Source organism: Phaseolus vulgaris, chromosome 8 (genome assembly GCF_051622355.1).
Source record: "Phaseolus vulgaris cultivar YP4 chromosome 8, ASM5162235v1, whole genome shotgun sequence".
Classification (NCBI taxonomy): Eukaryota; Viridiplantae; Streptophyta; class Magnoliopsida; order Fabales; family Fabaceae; genus Phaseolus; species Phaseolus vulgaris.
The window spans coordinates 58,364,596-58,385,471 of NC_143505.1; the positions used below are offsets into that span (position 1 = coordinate 58,364,596).

General features: G+C 32.5%; 3 protein-coding genes across 5 annotated transcripts; 1 reads left to right on the forward strand and 2 right to left on the reverse strand.

Annotated features, from left to right (window-relative positions):
- Positions 1-2,727: 2,727 nt before the first annotated feature.
- Positions 2,728-3,846, reverse strand: LOC137826132 (hikeshi-like protein). Its single transcript, XM_068631991.2, has 2 exons — positions 3,534-3,846; positions 2,728-3,442 (listed from the first exon to the last, which is right to left on the reverse strand). Exons 1-2 carry the CDS (start codon positions 3,634-3,636, stop codon positions 2,976-2,978), a joined length of 570 nt encoding a protein of 189 aa, XP_068488092.1. The 5' UTR covers positions 3,637-3,846; the 3' UTR covers positions 2,728-2,975.
- Positions 3,847-9,525: 5,679 nt separating this feature from the next.
- On the forward strand, positions 9,526-15,362 carry ATSRL1 (PRP38 family protein). Of its 2 annotated transcripts, XM_068630134.2 has the most exons (5): positions 9,526-9,693; positions 10,128-10,509; positions 11,911-11,991; positions 12,390-12,461; positions 14,246-15,362. In XM_068630134.2, exons 2-5 carry the CDS (start codon positions 10,222-10,224, stop codon positions 15,116-15,118), a joined length of 1,314 nt encoding a protein of 437 aa, XP_068486235.2. In that variant the 5' UTR covers positions 9,526-9,693; positions 10,128-10,221; the 3' UTR covers positions 15,119-15,362. The 2 variants fall into 2 exon arrangements, with proteins under 2 accessions (XP_068486235.2, XP_090149574.1); XM_090293448.1 differs by lacking the exons at positions 9,526-9,693; positions 10,128-10,509; positions 11,911-11,991; positions 12,390-12,461 and adding an exon at positions 12,653-12,791.
- A 472-nt stretch (positions 15,363-15,834) lies between these two features.
- On the reverse strand, positions 15,835-19,991 carry LOC137824480 (transmembrane 9 superfamily member 2). 2 transcript variants are annotated; one of them, XM_090293447.1, is made up of 8 exons: positions 19,699-19,991; positions 19,334-19,620; positions 18,484-18,524; positions 17,812-18,397; positions 17,570-17,707; positions 17,321-17,477; positions 16,521-17,005; positions 15,835-16,394 (listed from the first exon to the last, which is right to left on the reverse strand). In XM_090293447.1, the coding sequence occupies exons 2-8, from the start codon at positions 19,495-19,497 to the stop codon at positions 16,175-16,177; spliced, it is 1,791 nt and encodes a 596-aa protein (XP_090149573.1). In that variant the 5' UTR covers positions 19,498-19,620; positions 19,699-19,991; the 3' UTR covers positions 15,835-16,174. The 2 variants fall into 2 exon arrangements, with proteins under 2 accessions (XP_090149573.1, XP_068486234.1); XM_068630133.1 differs by having other exon boundaries at positions 19,334-19,991.
- Positions 19,992-20,876: the final 885 nt, after the last annotated feature.

A 20,876-nucleotide genomic window follows, 5' to 3' on the forward strand; every position in this document is an offset into this window, starting at 1 on the left:
GCAAATGAGAGTTATTTTAAAGTAAAAAAATTATTAAAATGAGAAAGAAACAAACATTTTCTTAAAAAAATCTTTATAAGGATGAAAAAGTATTAATTATTCCGAAATTTGATTACTCACAACAAAAACAAATCATATTCATATTTTTTGGATTTTAAGTGCAATCCTATTACTAAATTTAGATTTAATATATAAATTAAATAATTTTTTTAATTTTAAAAATTATTGTAAGATTAAGTCAGTTTAAATCATGTGAGGTTAGTCAAATACTAGTCGAACTTATATTAATATGATTAAGGTCGAGTTGAATCTAAGACAAGTCAAATCAATGTTAGTATAGTTCAGGTCCAAGAAAAGTTAGATTAAATTAGACCATGTCAAGTAGGTTAAGATGGGTCTACATAGGTCAAGTCAAGTCAAACTTAGTTTAGTTTGAGATAAGTCAAACCCATATCAAATCAAGATAAAATGAACTTATGTCGGACAAAATTAGGTAAAACTTAGTCGAACAAATTGAGTCGAACCTAAGTTAAATCAAGTAAGTTGAGTCCATGTTGAATTGAGCTCACTTTATATTAAGTTGGATGAAACCTAACTCAGACCAAGTCGAGTTTATCCAAAGTCAAGTCGAGTCCAAGTTAGGTCAAGTTGAATAAGACCATAATCAAGTCAAGTTGGCATGTACCCAAGTCAAGTTAATTCAAATTAGACCTAAATAAGCTTATATCTCAATAAAAAAGTTGGATTAGGTTAGACAAGTCATAGAAATTTAAGTCGAGACAAATCCAAGTTAAATTAGATTAAAATGTCCCAAATATTTTGAATGGATTCTAACCTTATAATTAAATTATAAATAATAAAATTAATTAAAGATCTATTGATTGTTAACTATTTAAAGATTATTTTATAATTTTGAAAATCTGAAAGATTCATGCAATTCTGAAATCTATTTTAGAATTACATATATTTTGTGTTGTAGTGGTGGATCAATTCATATCTGGTTATATTTGGTTGGTACAAGTCCTAATCCACTTTACGTTTATGACTTAACAAAAAGAAGCTTACTTTAAACTTTAATTAGAGTTAATCAATTGAAAAATTCATTTTAAATTACATTAAAATGATGGCGTATAAAAAAATTACGTTCTAGTCAGTTAAAAATGTTCTAAATAATTTATACAATTTAATCCTCCCTTTCAATCGAGTCCTTTAAAATAAACTTTTCAATGAAGAATATAAATTTGCAAGTAATGGGATGGGACCCTACCTCTTTCAATATTTCCAGAAGAATGGACACTCGTATTCAAACTTATCTCAAATTCATAGTTTATTAAAACAAGTATATATTGAAAACTTTATCTAAGCGCAGCTTCATATAAGTCATGTAATTTTTGAGATACCGAATTCTGAATGTGTATGCCCTTCCAAGGTTATTGGGCTTGTTTCACTGTTAGGCAAATAAATCTTAATGGGTTTGGGCACTCTACAATGTGGGCTAGTCTCAGACAATTATATTTATCTTTTTTAATAAAGATAAAGATATAAATACAAATGATAATTAACATTATCTTAAGATTTATTATATTTATACCATTACATAAACAAATACATTGATAGCTTTATTTACTGTTATCTTTTAATTAGTAAAAAATAAGTTAATAATTTATTTAATAAAATAAGCAATTGAATAATTTCTCTTTATTTTAAAATAATTAAATAACTTATTTTATTTCAAAATAACTAAATAACTTTTTATTAATACTGTTTTTTTTTCAAATTATGTATATTTTTTAATTATTTATTGATAAAATAAAAATTCATAAAACTATAAAAATAATAAAATTAAAAAATTGTATAAATAAAAATATGAATAGGCAGGTTCCCATGTATTTCAGTAAATAAAATATTTCAAATATAATATAAAAAATAAAATTAATATTTATTTCTTTTTTTTTAAATAAGAGTACTCATTCAAATTAGAAATTTAATTACATGAGTAAATCTGCAAGACTCTCCTCAGCAATAATCGAAAACCATCAGCATGTATTTTCACACAAATCAAAAAATAAGAGTGTCCACAAATTTTCAAGTTTGTCTTAAATTGAATAATACGATCATTTCTATGTTATAAGCAAAGAATTATCAGCATGACCAAGTGGAGACAAGACAACCCTTGGAAAACCCATTCCTTAAAACTTCAATTTAAAACAAAACTGGGATAGAATCATATAATTACCCTGGTGTGTTTTTTAGAGCATTTCCATTTCTACAGAACCCACCAAGCTACTATTAGGTAGCTTCATCACAACTAATGTTTCAAGCACTTTTTTTTCAACAAATAAAAAAAATGCTGCAGCTTCTAACCAACCATGCAACAGCCTCTTCATTCTGCCAAACCTGAGTTGCTTTCACCATGTTCTTGCTTTCACCAGTCAATCCATGAGCGATCAGAAAAAAAAAACAGTATATAACATGTTTGCTATCACGTTAAGAATAAAGTGAGAGCAAAAATTATAATTTATAACCATTATTAACTTCAAAAAATCACATCTGAAACATGAAACTAAACATAGTAGACAAGAACTAGCAACACATCATGAGGAATCCTACTCCAACTATAACAATGTCGCCTGAGCATTTTAACTTAACCTTGCACCTGTGTATATGTACTACTATCAAACACGGATCAAGAAAAAACCACAAAAAGGTTTAACAAGCATTAACACATATTAATAATTAATCCTCACATTACCTGCATTCTATGTTTCAGTATAACAAAGACAGATTTCAAATTCGGATCAATCTTCCAAGTCCTAAACTCTCGGTACATAACACAAAATCATGAAGTGAAGCACAAGTTCTAAGAAGAAGAAAAAAGATGTAAGCTAGAATCACAGTACAAGACAAATATTCCATTTATATTCCCTGTCATTGCAATTCTAAACAATTAACAAAAAAAAAAACACAGGCTAGACTTACAAAGCGAAACCCTTCAAGTATTCAGGGTCACGCTTGGCCCGTTCTTGAAACTTCTTGAACCACCGGTTCAAGATATCCATGGGAACAACCAACTTGGACCCATCCACACCGCAAAACGATTGCATGAAATTGAAAAGATTCTCTCCAACCTTCATCGCCAACCTTTCGATTCGTGTCTCCGCCCCCACGTCCAGCGACGGCAACGACGCCAGATCCTCCACCGACACGCCGATCTTCGCCGACAGCGTCTGCGAGTCAGCCGTCAGCTGCAGCGGGCCGGGGGCGCCGGGCTCCGGCCACGACAGGGTGAGTACGGCGGATGGACGCGCCACCGTGACAGCGCCGCAGAAGACGAAGGGCGATCCCGGCGACTGGATGTAGACGGCGAGCGCCTTATCCGGCGGGAGCGTGAAGCCGTTCAGGAGGAAGATGCAGAGGTCGCGAACCTGGTCGTACGCCTCGCCTGCGCACGTTAGAGGGTTAGTGAAATTGAAAGCTAATGTGCGGCGGTGTAAGAAATGAATGTGGGGTTTTGAGTTTAGGGTTTATGTTACCTACGAAAGTGTTCATATCGAGGACCCAGTGGAAGGTGTCGATTTGTGCGAAGGTTGAAATGTCCATGGGGAAGCTCCGGTTCGGGAAAACTACTCCGAACATGTTGAGAATCTCTTGCTTCTGTTTCCTCTTATCACAATTTAGTTTCTTCCCCAAATATTCAGTGATCACTCACAGTGACGAGAAAGTTCATCAGTTTTTCTAAGGATTTCGAAAGAGAGAAAGATCACGCCGTGTCTAGAACATTCTGGATATACATGGGAGCATATTCGTCTCTACATCATGCATTTACTCCTTTATGTATTTTCCTTTCCGTATATATCCAACTTGGAGTTCTGTTTTAAAATAAATACTTTTTTATTTGTGAAAACACATGTATTCATCCTTCTACAATGAATAACCTAAGAAGATAAAAGAAAATGGCTTAATTGTGTGTTTTAAAAATAATATTTGATTGTGTATACTTTAAAAATACTTTTGGTTGAAAAAATAAATAAAATGAAAGAGAAAGCTTTATATATAGTTTTCTTAACGACTATTTTTCGATGTCAAGTATGTTTAAAAAAATAGTGTTCTTTTTGCCTATTTTTCTAGATAATTGTTTTAACTAGTTTTTATAGAGTGGTCTTTTCATAATTTGTATCATTTCTTAAAAAAAAAATACAACTCATAGAGTATTTAATAGTCAAATATTTCTTAGCTAAAGTGTTAAAGGAGAGGGTAGAACAATTTCTACAAAGTTTGAATAGAGTGCCTGAAAATCATATAAGGATAGATAGTTAAGTTTGTTTTGGTTTCGAAGATAAAAACAATAAAGGTTAAAGGAAAGACAAGATAATAAATCGAGAAAAGAGAAATATAAATAAGAAATAAATTGAATGTTTAGTTGTTTAGTAGGATATAAAAATGTGAGAAAATCAGAGAACGTGTTTCAAATATTTTGTGGTTCGATTGACTTGATAGAAAAATAAGAGATAAATGGATGTAAAACAACTAGTAAAGTGAATCCCTTTGTATTATCCTTTCTTTGATAGTGACATCACAAATAATCATGATACATTATTAGATAATGTATCACAAGTTTTTTTTTTTTTTATCAGCATAATGTATCACAAATAAAATCATCATTGTAAATTAGATGATATTTAAATATTTTATTATGTAATATGTTTATCTATAGATAATTAATAAATTACCTCTAATTTTACCTAGCAAAATGAACTAAAGAAAGATCTTAATAATTAAATTTTAATTGTAATTCAACAATACCAAACCGGCTAGTAAAATAAGGTTTACATCTACTTATATTATAAATTAGTTTTATTTTTAGTCGATGTGAGATTTCTAATATTTATCTTTTTATCGAAACTTATCATATAATTATAATTGAATAATATAATTAAAATTTAAAAAAAATCATTATTTTTTTCCTTTTCTCTTTTGTTTATTATGGCTTTTCGAGTTCTCATTTCTCCAATCTTCTCTCTTGCCCTATTTCAAGCTTCATGAGTCATTGTTAGCTTTTAACTTATTGGAGTTGGTAAGTTCTCATAAATCCTAACCTATATTTGGTTGTTGTGTTGGTGTGTATTGTTAAAAAAAAAACAATACACATAGTCATTAGAGGAGGAGGAGGAGGAGGAGGTGACGGGACTAGAGGAGGAGCAAGTGGTGATGGTAGTTTAGAAGGTGGTGATGGCATTGGAGGGGAGCAGATGGTGGTGATGGACTTGGTCGTGGTGCTGGTGGAAGCCTTGGAGGAGGAGCAAGTGGCAGTGTAGGAGTACGAGGCGGTGCGAGCAGAAAAGGTGAGTTTGGTGGTGGTTATGGGGCTGGAGGTGGTCTAGGTGGAGGAGGAGGGTTTGGAGGTGGAAGTGGTGGTGGAGTAGGTGATGGCCATTAAGTGCAAGGTAAGAGTGTTAATGAATTCTCACTTCCTTTATTTCATTCTTTAGTATTCTTAATATCTGTTAGCACAAACCGTCAAAGTCAAACATTCAGTTTTGTAGCATACTAAAGGTTAGATTTGATTCTCTAACTTGCATGACATTTTCTAATAGTTGGGCATAGTTTTGATTCTACTTCACTCTCTTATATGGGTTATATTCTTTCAAATGATAGTTTCTATAGTAGATTGTTTTCTTATTTTTTTTCATTGAATAAAAAAACATACTACATACAAAAACCAATTTTGTAAACAAAATGAGTAGATGCACAAACAAAATGAGCAGATGCAACTCATCATACAACACATTCAAATGAATTATCTCATATTAGGCCATTCACTTCCTACTACCCGTGGACATCACAAAGGATACCACATTAGAGATGATGGTGCATAATAAGATTAGTTGTATATTGAACTATATAATAAATTGTACTCTTTTAACTTGTTTACAATAATTTTCATTGTCTAATATGGTTTACTTTTAATTTGTATACAACTATTTCTTAATTATGTATTGGAGTTCATCCCTATTTAGCTTGATTGAATTTTGAGTATTTTTTAAGCAGATTTGAATTTTTTTTATAAACAGATCAAATTATAATTTTAAATAGGTATAAAATAGCCAGTGAAATTGATTTTGTGGCTAAATCTACAAAGTTGTTGTTTAGCGATCCAAATAGGATTTCGTCGCTATAAGTCTCCAATTTAGCTGTCATAGTTTTTTTTAATTAATTGTTTCAACCCATTAGCGACCAAAAAGGTTGGTCGTTATCATCTTTTACTTCAGCGATCGATTTAGCCACTGGATTTTCTTCAAAAATTGGTCGCTAATTTGGTTCCTTAAATTATTGTGACCAAATTTTTTGGTGACGAAGTAGCAACCGCAATTTCGGTTGCGAAATAGTGACCACAATTTCGGTTGCGAAATTGCAACCAATTTATAATTCGGTCGCTAAATGTTTCGTGACTAAGGTTTTCACTACCGTTTTTATTTGGCGATTATTTCTATTGCGAATATGGTTAGTGGTCGATTGTAGTGTTTTTAGCGATCAAATTTGGTGGTCTCTAAAAGTGATTTTTTAGTGTATCATATTGTTAAAAAAATCAAATGTAAACATCTTTAATTTAAAATATAAAAAAATAATTAATAAATTTACTTATTTATTAAATATTAGATATTAAATTCAATGAAATTGTTTTGAAAATACTAATTTTTTACTAACCAATTTTAGGGGTAAAAAAACTTATTTGAGCTTATTAGTAATGTAAAAAATATTTAATACCTTCAAATATAGTCAATTAAAAATTATTATGATTTAAATAATATAATTAAATATTAAAAACTATTGTATTATCTGCATTATTATATATTAATGAATAAATATAATTAAAGGGAGTTTTTTCATTATACTTTTTGTCTTTGTTTAAAATATCACTCGTTATAAAAATATCACTCGTTATATGAAAATAAATTGTGAAATTTCAAAGAGATTTTCTTTAAGCTTTGTTTGGATTAGAGAGTGAAAACGAGGAAGTGGATTTGAGATGATTTGAAGATAAAGTGTAAAGAAAGTTATGGTGTTTTGATTAAGGTAAATAGAGTGGAAAGTGTGATGAAAGTTTGTGAGTGATGTGATGGGTGTTATTGAAATTGTATTTTTTTTAATTGATAAAAATGTAACTTTACATATTTGCCCTTACATTTAAAAATTATTCAAAAATTAATTTGATTTATTTATTTATAAATTATAATTATTTTTAATTAAAATATTGTTTAAATATTTATAATTATAAATATTTGATAAAAAAAATATTTTTATATTAAATAACATTATATTTTTTATCTTTACTTTTTTTTAATTAATATAATTATTATATAAATTTATTTGTTAATTATTAAAAAAAATATTTTTACTATTATTTATATTTATAACTTATTATATATAATATGATTAATTATTTTTTTTATAATAATTATTTTTTTATAATGTTTATATTTTTATATTTAAATTATAGTTATATTTTAAATAAATAATAATAATTTAAGTTTAAAATAAAAAGGATAAAAAATTAAATTAGAATTAATTAATTATATATATATATATATATCACTTTCTTCGCAAAGTTGCGAAGAAAGTTTTGCATGAAAATTTCTTTTGGATTTGTGTGTTTTTTTGTTGTTATTAGAAGACTTTTAGCTCTTTTCATTGTGAATAGTGTTTCAACGCTTTTCTCTGCATAGATACAAACATAGCCTTAGGGTCGGGGTAAAGATGGAAGAAAGATTGCGTGGATAAAATGAAAAAGGATATGCTAACCTGAACTAGAATGTAGTTTAGGGATAAAAGATCTAATATATTTCAATAAAGCCCTCATAGATAAGTGGAATTAGAGACTAGGAAAGGAAGATAGGAGTGTGTGGGTGGATATTCTAAAGTCAAAATATGCAACATGATAATCACTAAATGAGATTAAGGAGTGGTGTTATGAGTCCTTGTGGTGGAGAAATCTTAAGAAAATATGTGAATATAGAGAAAGGGAAAATAGTTTAGGCATGATATAATATGGAAAATCAAGGTTGTGGATATGATCTTATTTTGGGATGACATATGGTTAGAAAATAAATATTTAAGGGAGAAATACCAAAGAATGTATGCTAATTAAAAAAAAAAGGACTTTGGATAGGGGAGATCAGAGAATGATTGGATAACGAGTGCCTTCGAGATTTAGTTGGAGGAGGGAATTGTTTGAATGAAAAAAACCAACGATAGAGGAAATGTTACAACTAATTAATGAGTCAAATATACAAAGGGAAAAACTATATGAAAGGGTATGGAAAGGAGGTGGAACAAAAAGTTATACTATAAATTTGCATACATGATAATGTAGAGTGATCTAATAAGGGAGGATGATCACTTATACGATAAATTGTTGAATACTAAAGCATTGCCATCAACTTTATTCTTTATTTGGAGGGTGTTATAAAATAAGATTGCTACACATGATAACTTAATATGGAAAGGTATCCAAGTTGGTAGATCTACATGTGTCATGTGTGACAATTTTGAGAAATTTATCAATCATGTATTCTTCACTTATAAGGTGACAAACCAAATCTAAAACTTGTTTGATTCTTGAATAAGGATAATGATAGGGCATCATAAAAGTGTTAAACAACATTTTTTAAACTTTGAGCTTGCAAGGCTTAATAGAAAAGACAATCAAATCTGAAAAGTTGTGAGGATTGTTACAATGTGGACAATATGAAATTTGGACAATATGAATTCATAGAAATAATGTTATGTTTATCAATCTTGATAGAATAGAAATGGTCATGGTGATACAAACAAAGACTTGGACATGGGAATGAAAATATATTCAAAATTATTTTCTCCTATTCATGGTGGTGCTCATGTCCTTTTATATGTATCAAATCTTTATGTTGAAATATCTTTCCTACATCAAAGTTGAGGAATAATACATCTTGAAACATATACATTTCCTACATATATATAAAATTTGTAAAATAATAAACATATAATAGTATATTAAATGAAAGTGAAAAAATATATTTTATGTGATTAATTTATATTTGATTTACATTATTATAATTTTATTTTATTAACTAAATAGTATATTATACTCCTATCATTCAAATGAATAAACATATAAATATAACCTCTGATTTTTTTAAAATCTTTTTCATTAGACATAAACCTACAAAACATAATTATATTTACATTTCAAAACTTAGTATAGGTATAATTAGAAAAACCAACCTTTTAAATTTACTTTTTAAATACCCCGGATGAAAATTATTTCTTATTTGACAGAAAACATAAGTATTTCTTTTGAAAAAGGAATCTTATTGAAGTTAGATAAAATGATTAAGATAAAATATTCAATAATCCTCGTAGATTTATAACTTCAATTATTGCATATATAATTATTTATTATTTTGAAACCAATTTTATCTAAATAAAAATTGAACCAAATAAAATAAAAAATTGTTAATATCTTTTTTTTCCCTTTTTCAGCGGGTCCAGTTGGTTCTTTTTTTTTTACAAAAAGGAGGGTCTGAGGTATATGTATCCCGGTTAGAAGCAACGTTCCCAAATTTTTCCAATCGAAAAGAATCAATAGAGCCTCACAAGCTAGGGTTCGTCTCCGCTCTCCAACCTTCGTTTTTCTCCCCACCCTCTCACCATTTGGTACCAATTTCTTCAACTCTCTAACTTTCTTTCATTCATTTCCTCTCTCTTCTCGTTCCAAATCCCTAATCTTGATTACAGTTTCCTTTATTTCCTTCTTCACGCGCTTCTGTTCATCCACCGATTTCGTTTATTCATTTTATCCCAGTAACTTGCTCACGCAAGCACCAATTTCATCCTCCCTGAGCGGATCTATGTTAATATAATCTTTGAAATTTCAGCTGAAAAAAATCCTCCAGTGCTTGTTAATTTGTTTTAAGTTTTTTGCGTGGCAACTAAATTTTTTCTTTGAAATTTAAACCTAGATACTTTTTTTTTTCTATTTTAATTTGTTGTCTTTGTGCTTTAGTTGAAATTATAAGCTTCTTGCTTGTTATTTCCTACTTTTAATTATAATTATTGTATATTTACACTTGTTTTGTCTTTTGCTGTAGGAATTGGATTGTGACTTAATGGGATTGTGACTTCATATAGTGTTTGACATTTCAAGATTATAACTGTGGGAGCAATAATTTGTTTTGTGGTATCATGGAGATACAGACTTGTGGCAAACCAATTGACTCCTTGCTAGAAAAAGTGCTGTGCATGAATATTCTGTCATCTGATTACTTTAAGGAGCTCTATCGATTAAAAACGTATCATGAAGTTATTGATGAGATCTATAATCAAGTTGATCATGTGGAGCCGTGGATGACTGGCAATTGTCGCGGTCCTTCAACTGCTTTCTGTCTTCTTTACAAATTTTTTACGATGAAGCTCACTGTCAAGCAAATGCACGGGCTGTTGAAACACCCCGATTCTCCTTACATAAGAGCGGTACGTGGATGTGACTGACCATGTATATGGGACTTTACTGATTTGTTTTAAGTGGTGTAAATTTTTTGTGTTGGTCATGATATGTGTTTGTGCTTGAACGTTTTGTTGGTTTGGGGATGGATGACTTTCTGACCGTTTTTAATCAATTTTTATTAAGTGGGGGAATTTATGGTTTTGCCTTGAATAGTTGGTCATATTGTACGGCTAGAGAAGATGCATTCACATGAGACTATTTAATTATGTTGGAATCACTTATTTGTAGCATAATTTATCTTGAATAATTGTAGAATTATATATCATAACTGAGCTTGGACTGTGTGTTGGTGGGTTTCTGTTGAATTAACAAATGTAAGGTAGCCAAAATAGCAAGTTAGGTTGAGGACTGTATGTGTTTACAGTTTATGCTTGCTGCTATGATTCTGTTTCTGTCAACCAAAAAAATGATTTGGTGAGGTGGGCTGGTTTTGCTTTGATTGATTGAATTAGGGCCCCAACCCTTATTATAACCGCTTTACTCATTCATTTGACCCTTCCCTCCAAACTTATTCACTGTTTTTTGAGCACTGATTTTTCGCTGCTATAAGTTGTGGTTTGTGCGGGGATGGTCGAGGGTCAATGGTGGTTTAGGTTGATCTGGAGGTTGTTTGTTGGGTGGTTTAGGTTGATCTGGGGGTTGTTTGTTGGTGGTTTGACACTTTGACTACTATATTTCCTCCTGTTTCAGTATGCTCCTGCTTCTGGTAGGGGGTGATGCTTATCTACTGCATTCTCTTTTTTTTTTGCTCTGTTTTGTGCTTGGGTCCTCCAATTATATTTAGCTCTGTGTCTCTAATTGTGTTTGTCTTTGATATTTTAAGTGCTTTTGGTTTGTGGACAATTTTCAATTTACTTATTTTGTTTTGGAAACCACATTACATAATGCTTAAGACATTATCAATATCCCCACTTTTCAGTTGCCCTTAAAAAGAATTTCCTTGAAAGAGCAAATGATTTCATTCTTGTAATAATTTGAGTCCATGAGAGTGGACTTTACCACATCTGTAAGTGTTTTTGCCTTATGATCCAGAGATCATATGTTCAAATCTTTGAAACAATATCTCCATTTGCACAGTAAGGTTGCATACATTACCCTCCCCATACCCTATTAGGTAGGATGCTTTCTGAACTGGGTTAGCTTTAATAATTCAATTCATTTCATCCTTTTTACTTCAATTTGTTATGATGTAAGGAATAATCTTGTACTTTTTTATATTGATATTAAGTTTTGTTTAATGAGATGAAGGATGGTATGATTCTGCCTAGCATCCAAGTTGAGACTGTTCTGTATGCAATGTTCTCTTTGGTGGTTATTCTCATATGTTAATCTTATGTTTCTGTATTTACTTCTTTTATTGTTTATAGGTTGGGTTTCTCTATCTGAGATATTGTGGAGACCCGAAGACACTGTGGAGTTGGTTTGAGCCATATATAAAAGATGACGAGGTATGATGACATGTCTATGATTTTACTCTATTTTGATAGTTTCTTCATAACTCAAATTGGATTTGTTCAAAGTTCTGAATCCTGGATATATTTTGTATTTTATTCCATTTTCCATTTATCTAAAATACCATTGCTATACATGGAGCCATTCTAATTGAATGTTTTGTCATCAATGTTTTATGGGCCAAGTTTTCTTTTTTGTTTTAATATATTTGGTTATACCACTGCTTTTAATGAACAAATCTGTCTTTGGTTAATATATTTTGTGTCCATATGTTTCTTTGCTTTGGAAGATATTTACTTGTTTGAGTTTCTGTTGGCTTGAATTATATTTGATCTTTGAATATCATTTAAAGTGCTCCCTTAAGTAATATGTGGATTATGATGCTGTGTTTCAGGAATTTTCTCCTGGATCTAATGGTCGAATGACTACAATGGGTGTCTACATCCGTGATTTGCTACTTGGACAGGTTTGTTATCTTTAAATCCCTATCAGGCTATATTTTACATAAAGAGCATACTTCCTGGTTTATCATCTTTGAGCTCGTGCTTCCATTTTGTGTGTAGACAATGAAATGCATTTACATAATAATTAGCAAATTTTACCCTGACCTTTTCTATTTTGAGATTATTAATGTACGACACACAATTGCGAGGGAAGAAAATCATTTGACTCGAGTAAAGACTAGTCAAACTGAGATTTCTCTCTTCAGAGCTTTCCTACCAGAATCCGATGCATCACAAGATTGCAAATGCAGATATGTCTCTCACCATCCCATAATTTGGAGTAACAGTATGAGGTGCTTTCGGTATCTTTGGGCATAAAACTTATATACCTACCAGTAATTCTAATAAGATTTAGTCCGAAAGAATCTTCTTTTTTTTTAAATCGCATGCTCATTATGGTTGATTTCTCATCTCTAAAGTCACTGTAGTCTGAGGCTTTTAGTAAAAAAGAATACTTCATGTGGTTGCCTTAGAGTAGAATCTCTGCCTGAAATACATGCCTGTTGTCAATTTACTCTACACTAGTTTGATCATTCACCCTTCATTATTTGGATGGACATAATCAAATTGATAAATTAATCTAAAAGAGAGATAACTAATGACATGTATCTTTCAGGGACTATAATGAGGTTTTTCTCATTTCACATTTCTTCTCTTATTTCCTTATCTTTCTGAGATTGAGCTGATGTCTGTCTTTTGCATTGTTAATCTGCATTTGTTTCACCTTCAAATTTTATTTACCGAGTTGTTTGACATAGTATAGGAGATCCAGGTCTCACATTTTACACCACCTGTATTTGGGTTTGTACTTCTGGAGTTGGAATCTGTTTTAACTTTCAAGTCTTACAGAGCTATATTTATCCTTGTCTGCCTTTTTTTTCAAGTCGTTTAGGATTATCCTCTTTGAAGCTTAATTTGAGGTCTTAGAGAAAATTGTAGGCTGAATTGATAAATAATTTCTTTCTGTTTGTCAATTTGTGTCTTCAATCTTTGAAAAGCCTAATACTTCATACTTGATGGCAGGGGTGGCCATATTATAATGTAGACATGTTTTAACTGCCATTCTGTATAATATACGGAGTCCATTCTGAAATGTGGGAGGTTCAGTGACAAATGTCATTAAGTTTTCCTTGTACTCTAGTTTATGTGTTTCTTGTTTTGAGGTGTAAATGTATCCAAATTTCTATGTAATGCCTGGCTTGTTGGATTGTAAGTTTGTTTCAGTTCATATTTTCATTTGCATTTTGATATTTCTGCTAGGAATGTATATTAAATTATTGATCTCAGTTTGTATGAGTAATTCTAATGTAAATTTAATGTATTTGAATCATTCAACATTCAAATTAATTATATTTTTGGTTCAAATTAAGAAGGAACAAGTGCAAGAACGGAAACAACTAATTATGTTTTTATTGCATGGAAGGATTCTAGAGTCACAAAAGTTTAATCTTGTTCTTTCTATTCTCATGATTTTTTAGTATTTATATCAATATTTGATGTTTCTGTGTTATGTGGTTACCACCTCTTCATTGTTGGCATATTTGTTGTGTGTTGGATGTTTTATGACTTTGGGAATGTTGTGTTGTGCTTGGTACATAATGTGCCCTGGTTGACAGAATTGATTGCTGTAGTTCCCAAGTTTATTTCACCCCTTTAATTCCGTATTATTTAACTGCTCTTTAAAGGATTGATGAATCTGTTCTGCTGTGCACTTTAAAGGATTGATGAATCTGTTCTGCTGTTGCAGTATTACTTCGACACACTGTTTCCTCGCATCCCTGTTCCTGTATTGCGGCAGGTTGTGTCTCATCTTGAAAAGATGAAGCTCCCCACTACACATTCTGGTTCAACTGGGGAATCTACCCGTCATGGTTCTGATGATACTGCCCGCAGACCACCCTCCGTTAAGGCTGCTCTTTCTGTCTCTTTTGGTCAGCGGGCTCCACATCGTGCCTCCACAAGGGATTCTTCACCTATTCGCCGAACATTACCTTCTCATGAAAGAAATGGTAGTGATGACATAAGAAGATCTCCAAGTCGCCGCAGCCAAAGCCGGGAATATCCTGATAGGGATAGGGAACGAGAGCGTTCACGGTCCAGAGACAGGGAGCGGGATCACGATAGGGAACGGGACAGGGAGAGGGACAGATACCGTGATAGAGATAGAAACAGGGAGCGGGAGCGTGATCGAGACCGGGAAAGATACAGGGAGCGTGACTCAGACAGAGATCAAGAGAGGGACAGAATCCGAAGGGATAAGGATCGGGAAAGAGATAGAGAGAGGAGTTATGATTATGATAGGAGATCTAAGCCCACAGAAAGAGAGAGCAGCCGGGATTATGACAATGGTAGTAGGCACTATCGTAGGAGTCGGAGTAGAAGTAGGAGCAGGAGTAGAAGTCAGAGCCTGCAAGCTGGCACTGCTCGGTATGAATCGCGTTCTAGTCCACCGGGAGATGGGAGTAAAAGAACTTCTGCATCCAGTAATCTAGCTAAGCTTAAAGATATGTATGGTGATTTAGGGGATAATAAAAGAGATATCAACATGGAAAAAATTCCTAGAAAGGATAGTGGAGGGGAAGAGGTTATTAGACTTGGCGGGTCTACTTGGAAGTATTGAAAGTGATCACGGAATGCTCGTGCCAGATGTTGGATGACTTTTCACTGAAAAAATATTGGGTTTAGTCCTTTTGCTGTTGTCTCTTGGTTGGCAGATGTTTAGATTGATGGTGAATGCTATCTATATCAGCGTTTATAGATGATGTATACTAAAATTTATCCCTGGTGCATCGAATTTCATGCTTTGTAATCGCATGTTTTAGACTAAAGATAATTCTATGTAGTACCGTATTTACGTTGTGATAGTTTAAAATTTATTTATGGCGTTTCCGTACTGATCAATAATCCACGAACACAGTATTTTGAAACTCCTTTTATATAACGTGGAAAAAACTTCAATCATATTTTGGCGAAAGTTTTGGAATGTGTCAAGGTTTCCAAATACGTTATTACCTTTTTTAAACATTTATTACCATTATAATTCAGCGATTTTACTTTGATTTATTGACATTAGGTGTCATATCCTTACTTTTTTTACTTTGCAACATTTTTGCGGTCCTTAGATATTCACCATATCCTATATCTAAAGTATAAGAAAACCGCAAATAGTGGTTATTGCAAAAAAATTGAAGCCCAACTTCAGAGGTAAAGGGGTATTATTTTGATATTGCATACGTCGGCAAGTAGCATCGAATCCGAAAAGAATCGTTTCATGAATTAGGAATCTTGGATGCAAATAATATGATGCTCTTATCATAAGCTAATCACACATGAATCTAATTAAAAAAGCTTCCATAATTCTAAGAGAATTTTGCGTTACACGACTGTCATACATGTTATGTTAGAATATAAGAAGCACCGGTAGAAGTCTATATTTCAAAACTTCTATATTTCAAAGAGAGAATTTTGTGAGTTACACTACTGTTGCACATGTTCTGAGATTATATGAAGCACGGGTAGAAATTTGGGTTGTGGCACTTGCGTAAAGCACTTCAGGCTCTTAAAATCTTTCCCCACTATATTTTGACAAATCATTTGCTACAACAACTAAAGACATTAGGGGAAAAGTTCCTGTATCGAAGGTATCAGAAAGCGTCTGGTTGGTTCCAATAAGCTGTTATTCACATTTGATAGAATGATATATGTGACGGACAAAGATCAAGGCAGCACGGAAACCCACAGTTCCAAGCATGAGAAAGAAGCCATAGCAAATACAAGCCATGTAGCCAAAAAAGAAAGAGGTTTGCATGAAGCCAGACATATCTGATCTTGCATAATAGTAATACAAGCAGTACCCATATATGAACAAGCCAGTTGATCCACCACAAAGGAAAGACCTAATCAAGCCAACAACGAAATAGTTATGAGAATGGAGGAACATGAATTACATAAAAGGGTAACCTAAATTCTAACTGATAAGCAAGGAAGAGAGTGAGAAAACTCTAATGTAACAGTCTACATACCTCCACCACCATTCATGGTCCTCAGTAGCAAGCTGAAAGTATGTCAATGCCACAGTGACAAAAGCAGTGACAATCAATAGGATGATGAAAACAATAAACAAAATGCTGTATATGGTGTAAATTTGGTGTCCCCACACACTAGCAAATATGTAGTAGAGTTCAATGTAAATGGCACTGAACGGCAAAAAACCTGCCATAGCCATTTGAGAAAGAGTTGTACGGTACCAAGGTAGCTGGGGAATCTCCCTAGGATACTTATTGGTACGGCATGGAGCTTGAAACCCTGATTGGCTATTCTTGCCAGCAATCCCTCCCAGTACTAGTAAAGGTGAGGTTACAAGAGTCCATATGAGGAAAATAACCACAATTGTTCCAAATGGAAGCGCTGCAGTGGTGTTATAGGCAAGTGCAACAGTATTAAGAAAGCAGAATGTAAAAAACAAAGGTCCAGAGAACAAGCTTCCAGTCAACACCAAAATTTTCACCTGTCAAAACCAAATCAAAACCTCAGAAATGTACTTCATTCAATTGCAGTGTACTTTCACTTGTTTAAAGCAATTATGGCACATCAATTAAACACTATGCTTTAATAATATTTCTGCCTAATCAGAATATACTACTAAATAAAATCAGACAACACAGTTCAGATTTGTAACCAAGAATCTGTTTGATCCGTGTGGGTTTTTGAAGACAAACTACAGAATATGCCGATATATAAAAGGAGTTATATCAATAATTTCAATCAAATTCACTTGCTACTCAGATACAAAGTAATGCCTATGGGGTATAATGTAACGTACCCAGTTTTTGCCTTCAACCATATAATAAAAAGAAGTTGCATAGTAGCCCGCAATGCCGGAAGTTAATGCATATATGATCACCAATGCAGTAAACAGAGATCCCCTATTGTATGGATAGAAAACACCAACTAGAGCAAGCATAAAGATGAATATTGCACTGAAAGAAGGATGAAATACCATTGTCAGGAAAGAGCTGAACAATACAAGGTCAACACCTTTAAAAGATAAGTACCTAAGCTGGTAACTCACAGTGTAAATAGCTGGGTTCCTGTTCCAAGTGCTGCTGCAAACAAAGACTTGAATCTTGGGTACCTGAACACATCACCATGGATATACTTCCATCCACTTTCCTCCTGGTCATCGACTGCTTCCTCATCAGGAGTAAACCTGTCAAGATTTGAAATGGTTGATACGAAAAGTTCCTCGAATTAAGAGGTTTAAATCCATGAATGAACACACTGCTGAGAAGAATAAATGAGAATGATTCTTACTTAATAAAATCATTCTTGAGCACACGCATGAGAATTATGGCCAGGAATCCAGTCAATAGTAGAACAGTCACACATGAGTTGATGACAGAAAACCAATGGATTTCCAAGTTATGTGACAGTGAGGATGTTTGTGAGTATTTCTCTAGCCTCTTCTCAAATGGAGTGTCTGTTTCAATCCATTTGGCAGAATATATGAAATCCACTTCTACTTCCCTATTTTGTGTCAGGTCCACAACTGCACGTGGATCGTTTCGAATGAAAACATCAATGATGCGATCATTATTGTACAGAATCTCAAAATGGACATGCGTGAAAAGATGGACTGTGGCCCCAGTTGGATCATCCTTGTCTTCACTGTCAAATTTTCCAAGGAAACCCCAAATGGGCAAGTCATCATAGTACATTTGGTAAAAATAATCCTTCAAGACAGCATGTCTGAATTGAGCAACCTCTTTTTTTGTAAGCCTCTTTTTGCAGATACTTTCAGGTTCTTTGTCAATTTGGAAGTTCAGTTTGTAAGGAGCAACAACTAATCGATCCCCGTTCAAAACTTCACCAAGATCTTCCTTCTTTTCTTCCACATTAGCTGGCAGCCAACAAGTTTTGGAGTTGTATGGAATATGAGAAACCAAAGACATTAGTAGGAAAAGAGAAGGGTACTTGCAAACTAACCTGGTGAGCAAAAGGGAAGATCAAAATATTTGTATGTCTCACTGTGGAAAGGAGGAAAAAAGACGAAAGCGCAAATGATTAACAAAGTGATCTCATTTTGAGGATGGAATTTATGAATATGATAACTAAGTTTTAGAAATTAGTACATGCATTAGACTATTCCAATATTCATTCTTATATACAAGCATTAAGATTAACGGATTCAGTGGTCTTTAAGTAAAAGAAAATATTGTTCTTTCTTTCTTCGATATAGAATAATGAAGTTCGAATAAAAGGAAATGGTATTGTTGAGGTAAAAATCCACAGCGATACATATAGAACATTACTTGATTCTGAAGGTAATTACATTAAAACAATTTAAAGGTCAACTCTTCCAGCCTGATCGCTTGAATTCATTCTAAATTTCATTCAACGCAACCTACAATGTCTGAATTTCACATTGAAACAAAGGAAGATAATATCCCTTTTTATTTTGAGTTTCCTACAGTGAAATTGATAGTATTCATATCTAATAGCACACTTTTCAAGTCAAATTCAGTGAAAAATTCATCCCTTTCACTACTCAAACAACTAGATCTAACTGATCATAGTCTTGAGTGGGTTCCAAAATCCAAATCCACACCATAAATAGGCCATTGAATCTTCATTACACATAAATCAGAGCAACACTCTGAGATGAAACAAGCAGGCATCCAATTCCAGAGGAAATCTCATCCTCCAAATGGTAACCCCATCATAACACAACAAAAAAGGCTATATATATATTATCAATATCTTTTGTGATTGAATTGCTTTGAAGCACAAATATGAAATGGTGAAAGTGAGAAGAATGACAGATTAAAAATCTGACCTGGGATTGTGAAAGGGTCCCACTTTGTTGGCATAAAAGGGAACGGAATCTCCTTTGTTGTAACGGTGATCCGCTGCATCAGATGTGACATGGCTTATGCAGCAGCACAGGATCACAAAGGCACCAAACAAACACGCCGTTGACTTTCCCATACACACAGACATCGAGAGAGAGAAACAGAGAGAGAGTCTCCAATGCAATGCAATGCAAGGGCTTCTTCTTGCACTTATAAGCCAGATAAGTGCATGAGAGTGAGAAGGAGGAAGAGAGAATCTCCACGTTAGTTCCTTCAACCAAACGAAGAACGAAATAATTAAAAAGGGTTAAGAAGATTTGAATTTCCCCGACCCTGTTCTTCTTCTTACATTGCAATGAATGGTGATGGTCGTTTTCTAAGGTGTTGAAAATGAATCATCTTCGTGAATGGGGAATGAGGACACATACGTGCCTAACACGAACAAATGGCACCCCGACATCGTGCCAAAACATTCTCTTGCCTTTCAACAACATATGTATATCCGTCCACTTTTCTTATGCCATCTTATCATTTTTCATATTAAGGTTGTTCCTCCATTGGTTCCTTTCTCGAGACAACTTCGTTTTTCTTGTGGTGATAATCACTATTCAACTCATTGCATCTTCATTTCCTCGTATTCTTACAATACACAGCTTTTTGCCACCTTTTCTTTCTCCTAGACGTTACCATTTTCTTTTTTTTTTTTACTTTCTTGAATTAATTAACTTTTATTAACTGTTATTCGTGAATACGCGTTTGAATATTTAAATTAATTAACTTTTATTGCTAATGTTTAAAACTTATACATAAAGAAAATATGAGTATTGTAATAATTACCTTTTACTCAAAAGCTTAATTGACTTTCTTCAAAATAAAAAGTTTGGCAGCTAGCTTTGTGAATTTGAGTGGAGTTAGACAACCTTACGTTAATGCAGTAGATTTGGAGTCCCTACGAAAGTTGAATATCTTTGATAATTTACACCACACATTGATATCTTTGATAATTTCCACTTAATTCTTACTAATTTAGATTAAAAATTTAAAAGCATTAGTTCATATATAAATGTAAATGTAAATGGTTGTGATATTTTCTAATCTTAAAGCATTTAAAACTATCAACTTAAACTTAAATTATTAATTAATTAAAGCAAAGATTTTATGGATTAGATTTTATGAACTCAATTCAATGTAATTCTTCTTACCAATATCTTTAATATAACTTTAATACTCACACAACAAATCTATTAGTTCTAATTTTTTAGTGAGAGACTCTAAATCTTAATTTGAAAATATAAATTTTTTACATAAAATTTGCATGAAGGATAAATGTTAAGAATGACTAAGAGATATAAAATTATGTCTTGAATCACATCTAAGTTGTCCAATCTTGAAACCAAGATAAAACATAAGAGTCATTATATATTTCTATTGCGAAAAAAAATACTGCATAAAGATGTGATTAATTACAACGAATTAACTACTCCTACACATGGAGAGCTCAGAAAATTGCTAAGAGAATGACAAGAT

Coding starts and splice junctions, on each gene's coding strand:
- LOC137824480 (XM_090293447.1), bottom strand. CDS start 19,497: ATGTCTGTGTGTATGGGAAAGTCAACGGCGTGTTTGTTTGGTGCCTTT. Junction 18,525..19,333: donor GGACCCTTTCACAATCCCAG/GTCAGATTTTTA, acceptor TCCTTTCCACAG/TGAGACATACAAATATTTTG. Junction 17,478..17,569: donor GGAACCCAGCTATTTACACT/GTGAGTTACCAG, acceptor TCCTTCTTTCAG/TGCAATATTCATCTTTATGC.
- ATSRL1 (XM_068630134.2), top strand. CDS start 10,222: ATGGAGATACAGACTTGTGGCAAACCAATTGACTCCTTGCTAGAAAAA. Junction 11,992..12,389: donor CATATATAAAAGATGACGAG/GTATGATGACAT, acceptor GCTGTGTTTCAG/GAATTTTCTCCTGGATCTAA. Junction 12,462..14,245: donor GTGATTTGCTACTTGGACAG/GTTTGTTATCTT, acceptor CTGCTGTTGCAG/TATTACTTCGACACACTGTT.
- LOC137826132 (XM_068631991.2), bottom strand. CDS start 3,636: ATGTTCGGAGTAGTTTTCCCGAACCGGAGCTTCCCCATGGACATTTCA. Junction 3,443..3,533: donor CGATATGAACACTTTCGTAG/GTAACATAAACC, acceptor TAACGTGCGCAG/GCGAGGCGTACGACCAGGTT.